The sequence below is a fragment of the Corvus moneduloides genome, chromosome 19 (assembly GCF_009650955.1).
Source record: "Corvus moneduloides isolate bCorMon1 chromosome 19, bCorMon1.pri, whole genome shotgun sequence".
In the NCBI taxonomy this organism is placed as follows: domain Eukaryota; kingdom Metazoa; phylum Chordata; class Aves; order Passeriformes; family Corvidae; genus Corvus; species Corvus moneduloides.
Genome location: NC_045494.1, coordinates 5,247,945 through 5,262,230, shown reverse-complemented (window position 1 = coordinate 5,262,230; position 14,286 = coordinate 5,247,945). Strand labels below are relative to the sequence as shown.

Sequence of the window (14,286 nt, the reverse complement as noted above, 5' to 3'; positions counted from 1 at the left end):
AACAATCTTCATACAGATGTATTTCATCTGTGTGGGCTTCACTTGTTCTGCTGGATAAAATGCATTAGAGAGACGAAATGATGACAAGTTTTCAATCTTTAATATACAGTAAAGACCTGTATGTCATCCAGAATCTGTTCAACCAACATAAGTAACTGGTACGATAATGCATTGTAAAGGTAGTATCCATTTCTTTTCAAAAAAGCATTTTTTAAACTACTGTATGCGAATATAATTGAGACTGAAGTAACTGGAAGTTATTTCTGAAATACTCATTGCCTTTTCAGAGTGCAAGCTAACCAACACTAGCCTTACTTTATTAGATCTTCTCTGCTGGAAGGGGTACAAAGACCTGGCCCAGCAGAAGAGATACTGGCTGAGATTAATTTCTGTCTGAAAATGAGCAGGTTACTTGAACTTGCTCTGCAACTCGCTCCTGGTTTGCAAGGCAGTGATAAAGTGTTATTAGACCTACCCCACAGATAATGACCAAAAGTTACATAAATAGAGGCTTACGTGTTCTGATGGTAAACAGAGTCCACCTGAAGAGCTGCTGCACTGCTGGGCAGGCTTTGGCCAACTCAGCCTCTGAAAAGGCTGATTTTGGTTTTTGAGGAGACGCCTATGTTGTTCATTTAGCTGCAGTTCACAGCAGCTGTTTATGCACTGCCATCCCCTCAAAGCATGTCAGACACAAGCCCAGCTTGTGTCTTGTGGAGGTGCCCAGAGTACAGCCCTCTGCAGAGGCAAAGAGCACTCATTAGCAGCACAGATACTTCAAATGAGTGGGACACAACAAGGAAATAAGATGGTGTTTCCAAATGGAAACCATCCCACAGATCTGATGTGCTTACACTTAAATTACTGTTCTCATGATGACAGTTTAGAGCAGTCTGCTCTTACCAAATTAACTACTGATTCAGTAATAACATGAGAGGGTGCATCACCTTCTGAATCATAATATCCTCCTGTGCCAGGGAGGCTTACACAGAAATACAGTCTAACTTTGTTTAGTTATGGAATTACCTTAATTTATTATCTGGGTTTACCTTTATCCAAAGTAACTTAACATGCAAGTTATTTTCTGGAGCCAGCAATGGAATTTTAGATGCTTAATCAACTGATTTTTTTTCCTCTGTATTTAAATGAAAATCTTAATTTACACATTGGTTTAAAAATTTGCCTTGCAGTATTCAGATAACATCTTACAAAGAGATGGCCTGAGAAAACCCTCTCTGTTTCAGGAACAGTGTGTTCCCTTCCACTGTCTGATGAAGAAATACTATCCCTAAAAAATAGGGATACATTAAGTTGGTTTCAAAAAAATGTATATATACATATGCTTTCATAACAGCATGTGCCCATGGTGGTTTAGTAATATAATTTCATACTGCACAGTACTCCTGAGTTTTTTCTTCCGAGGAAAAATGGCCTCAAAACTTGCACTCAGATGTAGCAGAAGTCACATTTCGTAGAGAAGGCCCATTACTGATACCCAGGAAGTGGCAACTTCTGTCCTTCCTTTGCTTCAAAGAAGGTGTAAGAGAGGGTGATCAAATCAACTTTAGCCATTTTAGGGTCCTCTGCAAACTCTGGGTCAATGTAGAAAAAGACAGGCATGTCCACTTCCTCCTGAGGATTTAGCCTCTGTTCTTCAAAACAAAAACACTGGGGGGGGAGGGAATCCACAATTAGACAACAATAGTGATGATAAATTATATCTCTGCCAACATGAGAGAAATCTTCATGGTTAAAAATAAACTCTCAGTCCCTGGACACCCTTAAAATCCTGGGAAGGATCAATATGATGAGCAACAAGACAGCAATTCTGTTACGATGGTGATACAGGAAAAAAATAAATCAGCTTAATGAACTGCGTAAAGGTGTCAAGGGGCCAGGCCAGCTCACATTGTTCCTGCCCTCACAGTGGTACTAAATAACAGATTTTGGAGCCACTCTGATGGATGAGCAGCTTGGTGTAAGACTAAGGCTAAGAATGAATTGATGCACTTCATCATTTGAAAAAAATCAAGGTATTTTCTTAAAATGTTGGCATATGAAGAATGGTGTCCAGGATTAAAACAAAAGAGTTAATTTATAGGTAACTGTTTTCGTTTGTGTATAGGAAAATGCAATCTTTGGTTTGTTCACACTTACTTGTATTTTATTGAAATACTGTCCTGCTTCAAAGGGAACAACGTTGTAGGTGGAGATTCCAATTACTGGTTTGTCAGTAGGGTTTTTTGCTTTATAAAATGCCAGTGCAGTCTCTCCTGGTACCACCTGTGTAACATAATTGTACAGTGATTTTAATTTTTTTTTTTTAATCCACTGCAGCCCTCCACCCCTTAAACCAAGTTCTTTAGACTTTATCTAGAATTCATTTTCTCTTTTGCTGTTTCGAATTGGTTATTTCACAAATATTTTTGATTACATGCAATTCACTCATTCAAAATTAAAAGCTTCAATACTGTTCTATGTATTTTTAATCTTACCCATTTTGCCTGAGTCTTCTATTATTCTCAGCAGTTCAGCAGCACACAGAGCTTTTTTAATAAGCAGATTTATATATGGTGTGCATTTAATTTCTGAGGTTATTCTTTCAGTACTGGACTCAGAATCTATTAAGAAGCATGACTCCTTATTTTGAGAACTAATTTGAAACAGAAAAGTTAAAATATTTGTCATTTTTTTAAATTAACAATACCGTTTCTATAAGGATTGAGGCAAGAGGAGAAACACTACAGGTTTAGATATACTGTTATACTATATATTTTTAAGTGTATATATATATAATTTTGCAGTGTATATACCATGTACATGTGGTGTATATACCAGGAAATGTATATGTAAATATAGTTTCAGTAGCTTTTTTGATAGCTTCATGGGGTGGCAGAGGGGCAACTACAAACAATGTCCTGTAAAAAGGACATTGAGGTGCTGGAGCATGGCCAGCAAAGGGCAACAAAGCTCGTGAAAGGTCTAGAAAACATGTCTTGCAAAGAAGAGCTGAGGGAGCTGGGGTTGTTCAGTCTCAAGAAAAGGAGGCACAAGGGGAACATGACTGCTCTCTAGAACTACTGACAGGAGCGTGTAGTGAGGTGGGGATGGGGCTTTTCTGCCATGCCTGCACTGAGAGGACCAGAGGAAATGGCCTTGAGATGAGATAGGGGATACTCAGATTAGATATTAGAAAAATTTTTCACTGTTGGTGTGGTCAGGCATTGGAAGGAGCTGCCATGGGAGGTGGTGGAGTCACCATCCCTGGAGGTGTTCAAGAGGCGTCTGGACCTGGCGCTGGGTGATGTGGTTTAGGGGTTACAGTGCCGGGTGCCCTGGATGATCTTAAAAGCCTCTTCCAACCTTGAGCGCGGCTCTGCGCGGGGGGAAGGCGGTGACTCACGTAGATCTCGCTCTGCTGCGGTTTGAAGTTCCACTGCATGCTGGCGTGCGTGTCAGCGTTGAACGTGACCCTGATGACCCGGTCTCGCACGGGCTCCATGCGCTCGATCCGCTCCGCGCCGCGCCCCGCGCCCGCCGTCCCGCCGAGCCCCGTGGCCTGTCAGGGAAGCGCAGTGAGGGCCCCGCGCCCGCGGAACCGGCGCCGGCCGCGGGCCCCCCGTACCTGGCAGTAGAGGCGGTAGAGCGGCACGGCCGCGTACGACAACCCCACCATGCCCACGGCCGCCGCCGCGATGTAGCCCAGGGCTGAGCGGTTCCGGCGCCGCCACTCCTCCTCCTGCTGCCGGGTGAAAGGGTTGGAGCTGCGCACGCCGCGGGTCCCGCAGAGCCCGGGCCGGGGCAAGGCCCCGAGCCGCAGCCCCCGGCCGCACCCCGCCCAACTCCGGGCGCACAACGCCATGGCCGCAGCGCGGGGGCTCTCGGGACAGGTGGCCAAGGAACGGGGCGGGGAATGGGGCGGGACAGAGGTGGGAACAGGGCGGGAGTGGAGGCGGGAAGGTAGCGGGAGAGGGCGGGTCGAGCCGCCATCGTATCCCCGCCCGCCGCGGCCCCTCAGAGCGCGCTGAGTGCGGGGGTTCCGCCGGAGCCGCCTGTGGGTGCTCTCTCCTCGCTCGCCGGCGGGACGGCCCGGGCGCAGGTTGTGTACGAGGTAACTGGAACAGCCCCCCGGCCGGCGGGGTTCGCGCCCCCGGTACTGCACTGAGCGGGCTGTGCTGGACGGCAGCGGCACTGAAAGGCCGGCAAGGAGCGGGGTCACCGGAGGGGTGGTTGTCCCGCAGGGACACCGCACTGGACGTACGCGGTACGACGGTACTGAGGGATGACCTTGGTCCCGCAGGTACCTGGTTATCCCTCAGGTTCTGTGCTGCCGGCCCCAGGACGGGCGCTGAGCGCGGGGCCGCTCCGAGTGGTCACTCCGGGGCCGTGCAGTTTTTGCCCTTTTGTGCACGCTTGACGCCGGTTGTTTGTTTGTTCCTTTTCCCCACTGGTGCTTTGTTTCACGTTAATTCATTTGTAGGGATTTGTTGTCCAGGCACAGATATTGACACGCTGCAAAGGGAGCGAGCGCTGTTTGTAAACAGCAGCAACCTCAGGATGGGCAAAGTCAGGCAAGTTCACGAACAATAGTTTTTCATATGGCTGGTGCCATGCACTGTAACAAACTTTGCTGTAGCAATACTTGAATTTACTGCTTTAGAGCTGTGCTTCTCTTCTCCTGTGGTTGTTCCAGTAACGTGAATCATACAAGGACTGGCAGCTCCTGCTACTGCTTCATTTTCCATGTTGAATAAGAAAATGGTAAAGGTTGCAGTGTAGCCATACTGTGGTATTTCCACTGTGTTTAGATGCCTGGTTTTTTGATCCTTTAGCGAGCAAAACCTGAAAACGTTTGCTGCAGGAGCATTTGTGGTATTCCAAAGTGCATTTAACATCTTTTTCACACAAGATAATACGGACATGCAGGAATTAGTGTGGTTTTGTGGAGGCTGACCACCTGGGCATTCTGCTGTATCTTGGCCACGGTTTGTGGTGTGACACTGGTGCCAGGAGGACCTGTGCTGTCTTTGCCTGTGTGTTGGGAGAGTTCCTTGTCCCTCTTGTCTTGGAAATAATTCCTGTTCTGGGCTGTGGCATGTAAGGGTTCAGCAGTGTACCTCACAAGGTCAGGAGGATTTGCTGCTACTGATACAAACAGGTATTTTTTCCATTAATGCTTTTGTTGCAGTTTTTGAAATGATTGTAGTTCAGTACATCCAGGGTTGTATTTCTTGTCAACCTGTTGTATGTACTAATAAAAATACAACGTGAATTTCTGGGAGTTTTGCTACATTAGTGGTGTGTAAGCCCATTTTGTGTGTTTTGGCCTGTTCCACATACTTCATGTGAGAAGTTCAGAGACAGTAAATACCAGATAGTAAGTTAAAAAAATATGAGAAAACAAGACACACAGAACACCTTATCATGTTGCAAGTAATATTCTCTTTCCAAGTAACTTTCAGTGGAAAAAAAAAAAGAGATTGTCTTTGCCTTCAGCAGTTACATTACTTCATCTTAGAATTGTAATCGGTTCTTTCCTTTTTTACAAGATTTTAATCACAAGGGATTCAGGTTTACCCTAATTTCTGCCTTATAAATTAAGAGGAAATTAAGATGTGAAATGTTTTGATACTACCTGCAGCGAAGTCCAAGTCGTTAACTGTTTTCACCAATGAGTTGTATCCATTTTGTAATGGCAGTTGTCTTTTTCCGGTTTGATTTCAACTAGTCAGTAATAAGATTGTTTTCAGTGTCTGAAAATTAAAATGGCCATGTAAATTTCAGAAAGTTGTTTCTCCTTTTTTGTTTTCTGCAGTTTTGATCCTGGGTAGGAGCCTGTTCTTCATGTGTCAGAACTCTTCATTTTGAACTTTTATTTAAAGAAGCTTCTAAGATGTCCAGTACAGATCCCCTCACAAATACAGAGAAGGAGTAAGTACTCTTTTTTGCCTAGATGCAGAAATACAATTACTGGATTATAATGTGAAAATTCTTGCAGTTTCATTGGTAGGATCTTGCTTTGATGAAGTCTTAAAGAAAAATAACTTTCATATTAAAGCAGTCTGCAGTAACATCGTAGAAGAGCTGACACCAACACCAGTGAATTTACACATTAAGGGAGAAAATGTCCCTTAAGCTTTTCATTAAGTTAATCAGCACTTGGTTGGGACTAGTTTTGTAGAGATAAAACCCTGCATAGAGATTTCTTAATTTAATGCTTCTGAAGTATGAAAACGTACTTGTATATAGTAGATCACTTCCTTGTACATCTGCGGTACCTGCAGTAGCATAAGATGTGGTATGGAGGTTTTGTGTCACAGTGCGTTAATTTTTCAGAATACTCTGTCTCTATACCTTTAATATTTAATATGTAGTGCTTAGGAACCATCATATTTTTACCAATGTCATGGGATATAAAATAATAATTGTATTGATTCTATAAAACGTAATGTTATCCACTTAAGAGTTGGATCAGATTCTGAATGTCAAATCAAATGGATTCAGTCATGATTGAAAACTGTAACTCCAGACCGTTCCCAAACTGCCAAATAACCACGCCAATGTTGTCATCAAAACCAGAATTAAAACCTCTTGCTGGACTGATCATGTTTGTTGTACTTGTGCAATAGAATCCAGCAAAGAGTATTCAGAAAAATTGTAAAACAATTTAGCATAGATTTAAAATTATGCCACCTCATAAATAACTTGATTATTTTGAAAAACAAAACCACATAACATTAAAAAAAACTAACTTGCTTTTCTGGGACCTGAAGAAGGCAACACTCTGCTTGGCTGATGGAAATTCGGGGTACGGGATCACAAAGATACATCTTTAAGACAGCTGTGGCTTGCTAGAGTCATGTGAAAGATGAGTAGTTTACATGAGTAGTTCCTAGCTCACTGTATTCCAAAGGCAGTTTTTCACATAAGAGATGAACAGGAAAGGCACCTATAACTGCACTTCAGCTACACGCTGATGGCAGACTGTAATTTTCTGTACTTTTATTTTTTATGGGAGATGGTCTCGATGCTTCCAAGAATGGACTTGGTTATATTTTAACTGAGGTTTACCTAAACTTTGAATCATACTTTCCTTTTCTGCACAGGGGTTAGCCTCAAACCATTCCTGCTTCTCCACTATTACAATGTTGCCCAAGCTTTTTTCAGGCTTAACAATTGCCATATAATGACATATGTTTTCTTTTAATCTTTATAACCTAATCAGCAAAATGTATTTTGAATAGTGAGTGGGTTTGGATGGATCATATTGAGTGCTCATCCATGATATTTGATACAGGATTCCTTTGCCTGTAGTCCTTAAAATCGGAATTTAGGGTTAGTGAACCTGAAAGGCTACAGTTGCATAATGGATTTGTATAGGATTTTTGTAAAAGGCCTTTGGTTTATTTATAACAAAAAAGATCCTGTGAATCAAACTTCCAAAGATTTTGCAGATCTTTTTGTCATCTGCTAAATTACCCTGTAATCCATCTCAGTTGCTAAAGCATTGCAAAATGTCCCATGGGAAAGGCAGGTTGTAATTACAAATGTTGCCAGAATGGAGTAGTTTTCCAGCTGTTTGGAAAGGAATCGTACTTAATAACAAATGGTAACTCTTGAAAATTTAGTTTTACTCATTTATACTAAATTTCATGGAGTTTTGAGTTACAATTTTCCTAGATCTTTCTGTAAGTAAAAAGTAACTTGTGTTCTTCTGAGCATGTTCTTGAAAGGCAAAGGAATTGCAAGAGAAGAAATGATGCTGTTGTTCATTAAAAGCAGCGCAGCAACAGAATTTGAAGGTAAAGAGGGATAGAAGCCTCGGGGGTGAGTTCAGGAAGCTGAACAAAGCACAGTTTACTTTGAAGAAGGGATGGAGGAGCAAGTGATGTATTACTGGTAATAACTCTAATAAAATGGGAGCAATAAGTTTAATACTACTTTATATCTGCTTAAATTGTTCAGAAGTTTGTCATGTCTGGTTTAATAAAAATAACTGTCTGCTTTTTAACAAGGAAAATGCAGAGCCTTGAGCCATGTGTTAATTGAGGGGTTTCTGTAGCAGAAAATGTGACATTGGTTGGTCTGAGTGATGTATTTTGACAAATGCTCCTGATATTGATACCACAAATTGAACTCCACTGTTGTTAAGATAAGCGGTAGTTTTGTTGGAGAAGAACTGTTGATATTTTATCTTCTGTAACCTTGCCTAGAACCAATCTAATTGATATGAGGCTTAAAATACCAATGGCTTTTGTGTAGTTCCAGTAGCACCAGCAGAGTGAACTGATTGAGAAAAGGCTACGAAGGGGCAAATTTTCATCTCTATATGGATGTGATCACTGTTCCAGTGGGGCTTTTCACATTTTGGCAACTGGGAAGGCTGCTTTATGTTCCCATTTCCATCTCTGATCTGCTCCTTAATCTGTGGTGTCACTCTGCCCCTTCTGTGTGTGCATTGCAGGCTCTCAGGACTGACCTCTCTCTATTTGAACACTGTTCAGCACGTTGTCTCTCAGCAAAGGGATCCTTTCCCCAGAAGGATTATCTGCTAATGAAACCACAGTCACTGCAGCTTTAAAAAAAAAAAGGTGCCTGAGATAAGCATTTGCATTCCTGGCATAGCAGAGCCCTCCTGCTGCATGGCTCCAGACCTGACAGATGCCGTCTGATCCCAGGGTTGCTCTTGGCTAGAGAGGATTCACCTGTCTACTTAAAGCCCTTAGTGAATGCAGGGTAGTTGAGTTTAATTTCAAGCTGCAGTCTTACCATCTTTTAGAGAGAGGGGGAGTAGTAGGGGTGCTTCTTCTGAGGCAAGCCTGGAAGAAAATGGTCATTAACCAAAATGGTGTCAGGTGCTCAGAATTTCTGAAAATGTGCATCTCTGCAAGACCAAGCCTCTTGTCAGCAAGGTCTGCCCTCTGGGAACAGGGGTGATACATTTGACTCTGTCTTATTCTCAGTGTAATGACTGACATAAATTTGGCAGTTTCATTCCCTTTCACAGAAAAGCACATCAGCTTCCATTTCTAGGGAAAATATATAACCCAAGTTCTCTGTTGACTTTTGGCTGCTGTATATCGAAAGTCTACAAACCAAGTTAGATCATGGCACAGGCCAATACCATGATTGAGAATGAAAAGTAATAGCATTATGGCATTCATTTCATTAATACTTTCAGTCTGCTTTGTTGGCTTTCCCTTTTGTGTGGCTGTGCATAATCCAGTCTGCTAGGAAGATTGCTTTAGAAAGGTCATGAATTACTGCTTTTGACCTTGTTTGCAGGGAGCATGTAAATAAATTTTTGGAAGAGCAGGAGGAAATCAGTTTCTTTTAATCATCTCATTTGCCTTTGGCTGCTGGGATCTAGACTGCTTAATCACAGTGTAGTAAATTTTCTCCTTTGCATTTATCAGTCTTAAAAGTTGCTCTAAATGGCCATTTCAAAGAGAGAAAAAGTAAGCATTACTTCCCTAGGTGAATTAGTGCATGTGACGCAGAGGCTTTCAGAGAAGATTAAGTAGGCAGAGACGCTCAGCTGGAGCTGTGTTTGGGTTTTTTAGCTGGTAGCAGAAATCATCCTGCTCATAACCTTTATCCGGCTGAACTGGAAACCTCCAGTGTGTTTTGGTTGCATTGTCCTTGTTTTTCCTGGCTTGCTGAAGGATGTCCTTGCTTTCTCCCGGGGCTGAAGATGAACCAGAGCGTTTTGATGGTCTCTCTCTCTTATACTGGTATGCTGAACCATTCAGTTCCGAGGGTATTGCTCTAGTCTGTAACTGGGCAAAGTACATGACAGATAATTTAAAAGCTGTGGGCATTTTCAGCTTCTTTTCATGAACAGCCAGAGTTTATAATTTAGATTTTTCTGTGTCAGTAATATGTGTTTTGTGAGCAAAGTGTATTATTCTTCCATTGATAAAAACAGGTAAATGTTTTATTTCTGCACATAAATGACTAATAATTTCTCAGGAATAGAGATCAGAAGAATATCTGGAGCTGTATGTTCTGATAAGTACTAGAAGAAATAAAACCCGAAGTTGTTGAACTTCCTTGTGTATGCTGCTAAAAAGTAATAGAAGCAGGTTCATTTTAATTGCCCTTACTAGAGCATCTACACAAAATGTTGCACATTTAGCCTGTTAGCATTCCAGAACTTCAGCTGGAGTATTGAGTTTAGTATTTTTTAGTGTAAGACGGTTATAGTGTACATTTTGGTGAGTTTTGCTTGTTTATTTCATCTCTTGCCGCACATCTTCTCTATGTGCTAAAACCTTGCTTACAAATACTTTCGCCTGACCTCAAAAAATGAGTTGCAACATCATGTCATCAATAACATGGTTATTTAATTTGCATCTTTTTCTACAAGGAGTTGAATTATTTTTTGTTACTACTGCCAGCTGGTTTAGGAGCCTATTTCCTTATTTATACTGTTCAGCATGGTTCTTATGCTCTGGAGAAGTATTCTAACATTTCAGGAATATTAAATAATGATGACATAAAATAAATGTTGGATGGATGGGTGCTGAATCCAAGTCATTTTACAGTGAAATTGTTAAAGCTTTGTTTATTTTATAACTATGGCAAGTAGCTTGACTTGAAGATCTAAGTTATATGGGGGAAAAAGACCCCCAACACTGAAAGTCAGCTAGATGTGATATGCTAAACAAATTTGGAGCATTTGAAAATCTTTGTCTTTGCTTTTATGGGATAAAGTAATTTTAACTGCATGTACTGGAGGGATTTAGTCTTTAGAGCATAAAGAGACCTGAGTACCTTGTAGAAGTTGTCTGTCCAAAGTGTCAGTTCTTTCTAATTGTAGGTGGCAGCATCACAATTCCAGTGTTTCAGAGATACCTTATTCCTCTCCATTGTGCATTATTAGTTGTATATTCTCTGTGTCCTCTTTGTCAGAATCCATTTTATGTTCGTTAGGATCTCTCTTTTGAAAGTAGTGCCTGTTACTTTTGAAAATGTAGATCCTTTCCTATTAACTGGCCTGTACTTAGATTTGATCATATTTCGTGATTGTTTTATATGGTAGTATATAAAGAGGTTCTGCAGTTTCTGGTGAGCTCCAAACTTCAGACTTAAAGTCTGAGATTTGATCTTTTCAGACTTCACCAAAGTAAACCTCTGTGTTGGTTTGTATGAGGTTGAAGTAACTTTTGTTCTTGCTTTTTAATTTTAACAGAAAAACTGCCATGTGAAAAATGCTGAGAGGGGATGGCAGAGCAAGACCAATAGCAGTAGTAGCAAAAGGCAAGAAAGGAAAAAATAGAATAATTGCCTATTTTAAAGATCAGTGTACCTTGTTTAAGATTTCAAAGATGAATACAAGTCAGGACAAAACATGAGTAGTATGCTGTCCTTCCACCTCAAGACAAGTTCATGGGATAATTACAGTGACAGTACTGGGTAGTAATGCAAAATACTCTGTTCTTGTCGTGGAGTAGGAGGTTGTCCAGAGGGTAGTCATAAGCAAATATCAGACTTGGGGATTTGTTCTTCCTTTCAGGCTGTGGTTAAGTAAAAGCAGTTTGGTTCACTTTTAGCCTTACAAAGGATGCCTTATGCTCTGACATATCATGGTAAGGTCATGTGCAATCCTGTCAAATACAGATCCAATACACCGGGTCTTGTTATTTCTTTTTAGCCTATGAAACAAATACTTCAAGAAATACTAAAAATTATACAGTGCTTGAAGCGTGGGTTTACTTTTTGCTTCTAAAGGTTATTAGAATTATCAGAATTACTAGGTCTGTTCTTGTAGCCAGCCTTTCCTAAAGCAAAGGCTAATTTTGCAATTATTTGGAAATAGGAGGTTTTGTGGAATCGTTGCTTTTCAAAGCTAGTGCTTATCCCATGATACAAAAAAATCTCATCCAGTTTTCTTCTACAAAACCAAAAGAACTGCAGATGTTCTTTAGAATCTGGATCTCTTGGCTGGTGCTAGAATTTTAAGAACATATGGACCTTCTGGATTTCTCTCTTCCTCTGGCACAGCACCTTTTAATGATGTACTCTGGCTTTTTGCAGATGTACCCAGTTCCAGGTATGGAGTTCAGGCTGTGTGCTGGATTAGGTTGTGTAGAAGGATTTGGGTCACTGTGTCCTCCACTTTGATCTTCTTTCCCACCCTGCTAATGAATTCTCATTGTTCCATTTCACTAGCACCCTCTAGAAAATACAACTCTGTCTAATGTAGAACAATATGTAGGTCAAAGCAGAAAAACCTCGGTGGTGCTTCTGCTCTTTTCTAGAAGAGATCTGCTGAGTCGTCTCCAAAAATGATGCAGTGAAAGGACAAAAGAGCTATGATACAACTTACATTTTTTTTAACCCATAATTCATCTAAATGAAAATAAAACCTGGTAAAGGATAATCTGGATATATTGTCATTCTTAACACTCTACGTTGTCAGAGCAGTGTGCTGGTCATGAGTCTGATGGAACTGTAAATTTCAAAACTCTTAATTTTACTTTGTATTCTTTTTTAATTCTATAGCATGATCAACTGTCCTGAAAATATTCCTCTGCCTTTAGACAATTCCAAGTGCCATCCTGGTGTTTTCCCTTGGGGTGGTGTCCTGGGGTGACTGTATGATACTGTATTCCCTATTGTCTGCCCTATGCCAGGAAGGTACACAGAGGATCAGGCAAAAGATTTTGGAAAGAAGTCTTTTTTACAACAAAGAAAGAAATCAATGTTGAGTGAAGAAATTAGGAGACTTGGGAAAATATTATGTTCATAAATAGCCACTAAATTATATTTTAGGTATCTTAGGAAATAATTTTATGCACTGGCTTAGCCGTGTGTTCAAGTATTTTTTTCAAATATTTTGTTCAAATATTCATGACCTGATGAAGACTGATTTTATGGTACGTTTTTATTGCCTAAATGTTAAGGTGGAACAGCTTGCGGAATTTTGTTTATATGTAATCACAATCCTTTTATTATTCAAAATGGGATTCACAGTTTAGCCTGAAATGCTTTGGAGGAAAAGGAAGTGAACTCTGTATATTTATTATACCTTTCCATCTGGTATGGTATTGTGATGAGTAGATTGATTTTTGGCTGGGGAGATGGTGGCTCAGAGATATCAAACAATTTGAAGTTGTCAGTGGAGAAAACGGGTTTGGATTTGTATTTGAGTTGAAAACACAGTCACTGAAATTTCTTTTCTACTAACATAGCTCTACCTACATTTCTGTAATTTAATGACTTTTATTTTGTTCCTTAGGACCATTATGGGCCCTCATGGAATTAATCGAGCTGTTCATCGCATCTCTTTCTCTGATTGCCAGAATGGATTAGGTAACTAAGACTGCACATTCTGTTATTCAAAGTAAATCAAACCTAAAAACACCTGGTGAGCTTTGCCAGCTCACACTGGCATCAGGAAAGTTTATTTGTCTTTTATGAATTTGGCTGCAAATACATTTAGCACAGTAGGTGGAATAACCAATTTTTCACTTTTGTCTTTTTGTTTGTTGTGCAGGAGTTAAAATTATTGGAGGTTATCGGGCACAAACAGCAGAAGATTATGGGATTTTCATAAAGAGAATTCTACCTGGAGGGGTTGCTGCTGTAGATAGTAAGAAATTTTAACTTTTTTTCCTACAAACACACTGCATATAAAAAGCTGTCAAAAGAAGTCTTTATTTCACTTTGTGGGTAAGGATATTTAAAATAGTATGGTTTAGTCAGGATCCATGAAGTTTTGGCTTACTTTAAGGTAGAGAAATGAAACATGGACCTCTTGTGGAAGAAGATTTTAATGTGCTCAGGTCTTGAAAATGTGTTCAAATCTAAATATGGCTGGTGAAGGCAATTGGCAGTCTTTCAGTGCTGCTGAGTAAGTGTTGAGATGCTGAATCACTTTTAATTTATAAGGTGTAAGAGTGAGGTTTCCTGTATGGAACCAGTATTTCTAATTAGTTCTGGTAATTTTTATTACTGTTTTTTTTAATGGTGGTGTGCTGGTGGTTGAGATCAGTGTGCAAAGAAGAAATTACACTCAGAGTTTGCAGTAATCAAGCTACAGATTTCCATCCTAGGTTTCTGATGGGATTCCATCTCGTCTTGTGCAATATAATTGTTTAAAGTAATCTGAATCAACTTCAGGTTCCTAAACTTGACATTTTCAGGAGGTTAAAAAATAGAATTGGTTCTAACAAATCTTTTAGCTGACTTTATTAATGTCTAAAACATTAATATATCTACACATGGTAACTTATATTAATGTTAAGAGCAAAATTCAAATAAAAATTTATTCCACAACTG

The 14,286-nt window shown here is 40.3% G+C and overlaps 2 protein-coding genes across 8 annotated transcripts in view; one reads left to right on the top strand and one right to left on the bottom strand.

Annotated features, from left to right (window-relative positions):
• Positions 1 to 83: 83 nt before the first annotated feature.
• Positions 84 to 3,903, bottom strand: LOC116453381 (cytochrome c oxidase assembly protein COX11, mitochondrial). Its single transcript, XM_032128730.1, has 4 exons — positions 3,626 to 3,903; positions 3,404 to 3,559; positions 2,158 to 2,283; positions 84 to 1,668 (listed from the first exon to the last, which is right to left on the bottom strand). The coding sequence occupies exons 1-4, from the start codon at positions 3,860 to 3,862 to the stop codon at positions 1,486 to 1,488; spliced, it is 702 nt and encodes a 233-aa protein (XP_031984621.1). The 5' UTR covers positions 3,863 to 3,903; the 3' UTR covers positions 84 to 1,485.
• A 76-nt stretch (positions 3,904 to 3,979) lies between these two features.
• The window catches only part of STXBP4 (syntaxin binding protein 4), an 80,975-nt gene continuing 70,668 nt past the window's right edge, over positions 3,980 to 14,286 (top strand). For 2 of the 7 annotated variants that reach the window (XR_004243793.1, XM_032128726.1), the window contains exons 1-3: positions 9,524 to 9,734; positions 13,244 to 13,317; positions 13,502 to 13,597. Coding sequence is in view for 6 of the 7 variants with exons in the window: in XM_032128726.1 (XP_031984617.1) it covers positions 9,667 to 9,734; positions 13,244 to 13,317; positions 13,502 to 13,597 (238 nt within the window). In the remaining variant the exon portion in view is untranslated. Of the gene's footprint in view, positions 4,112 to 4,133; positions 4,258 to 4,613; positions 5,159 to 5,815; positions 5,932 to 9,521; positions 9,735 to 13,243; positions 13,318 to 13,501; positions 13,598 to 14,286 lie in introns of those variants that run through there. The other 5 variants (XM_032128722.1, XM_032128724.1, XM_032128723.1 and 2 more) reach the window with 5 other exon arrangements.

What these genes read in the sequence shown, in the direction of transcription:
- LOC116453381 (XM_032128730.1), bottom strand. Translation starts at nt 3,862, where the DNA reads ATGGCGTTGTGCGCCCGGAGTTGGGCGGGGTGCGGCCGGGGGCTGCGG. An exon ending in CGCAGCAGAGCGAGATCTAC is followed by an intron (nt 2,284 to 3,403) that starts GTGAGTCACCGC and finishes TATGTTACACAG; the next exon opens with GTGGTACCAGGAGAGACTGC. An exon ending in AGTATTTCAATAAAATACAA is followed by an intron (nt 1,669 to 2,157) that starts GTAAGTGTGAAC and finishes CTCCCCCCCCAG; the next exon opens with TGTTTTTGTTTTGAAGAACA.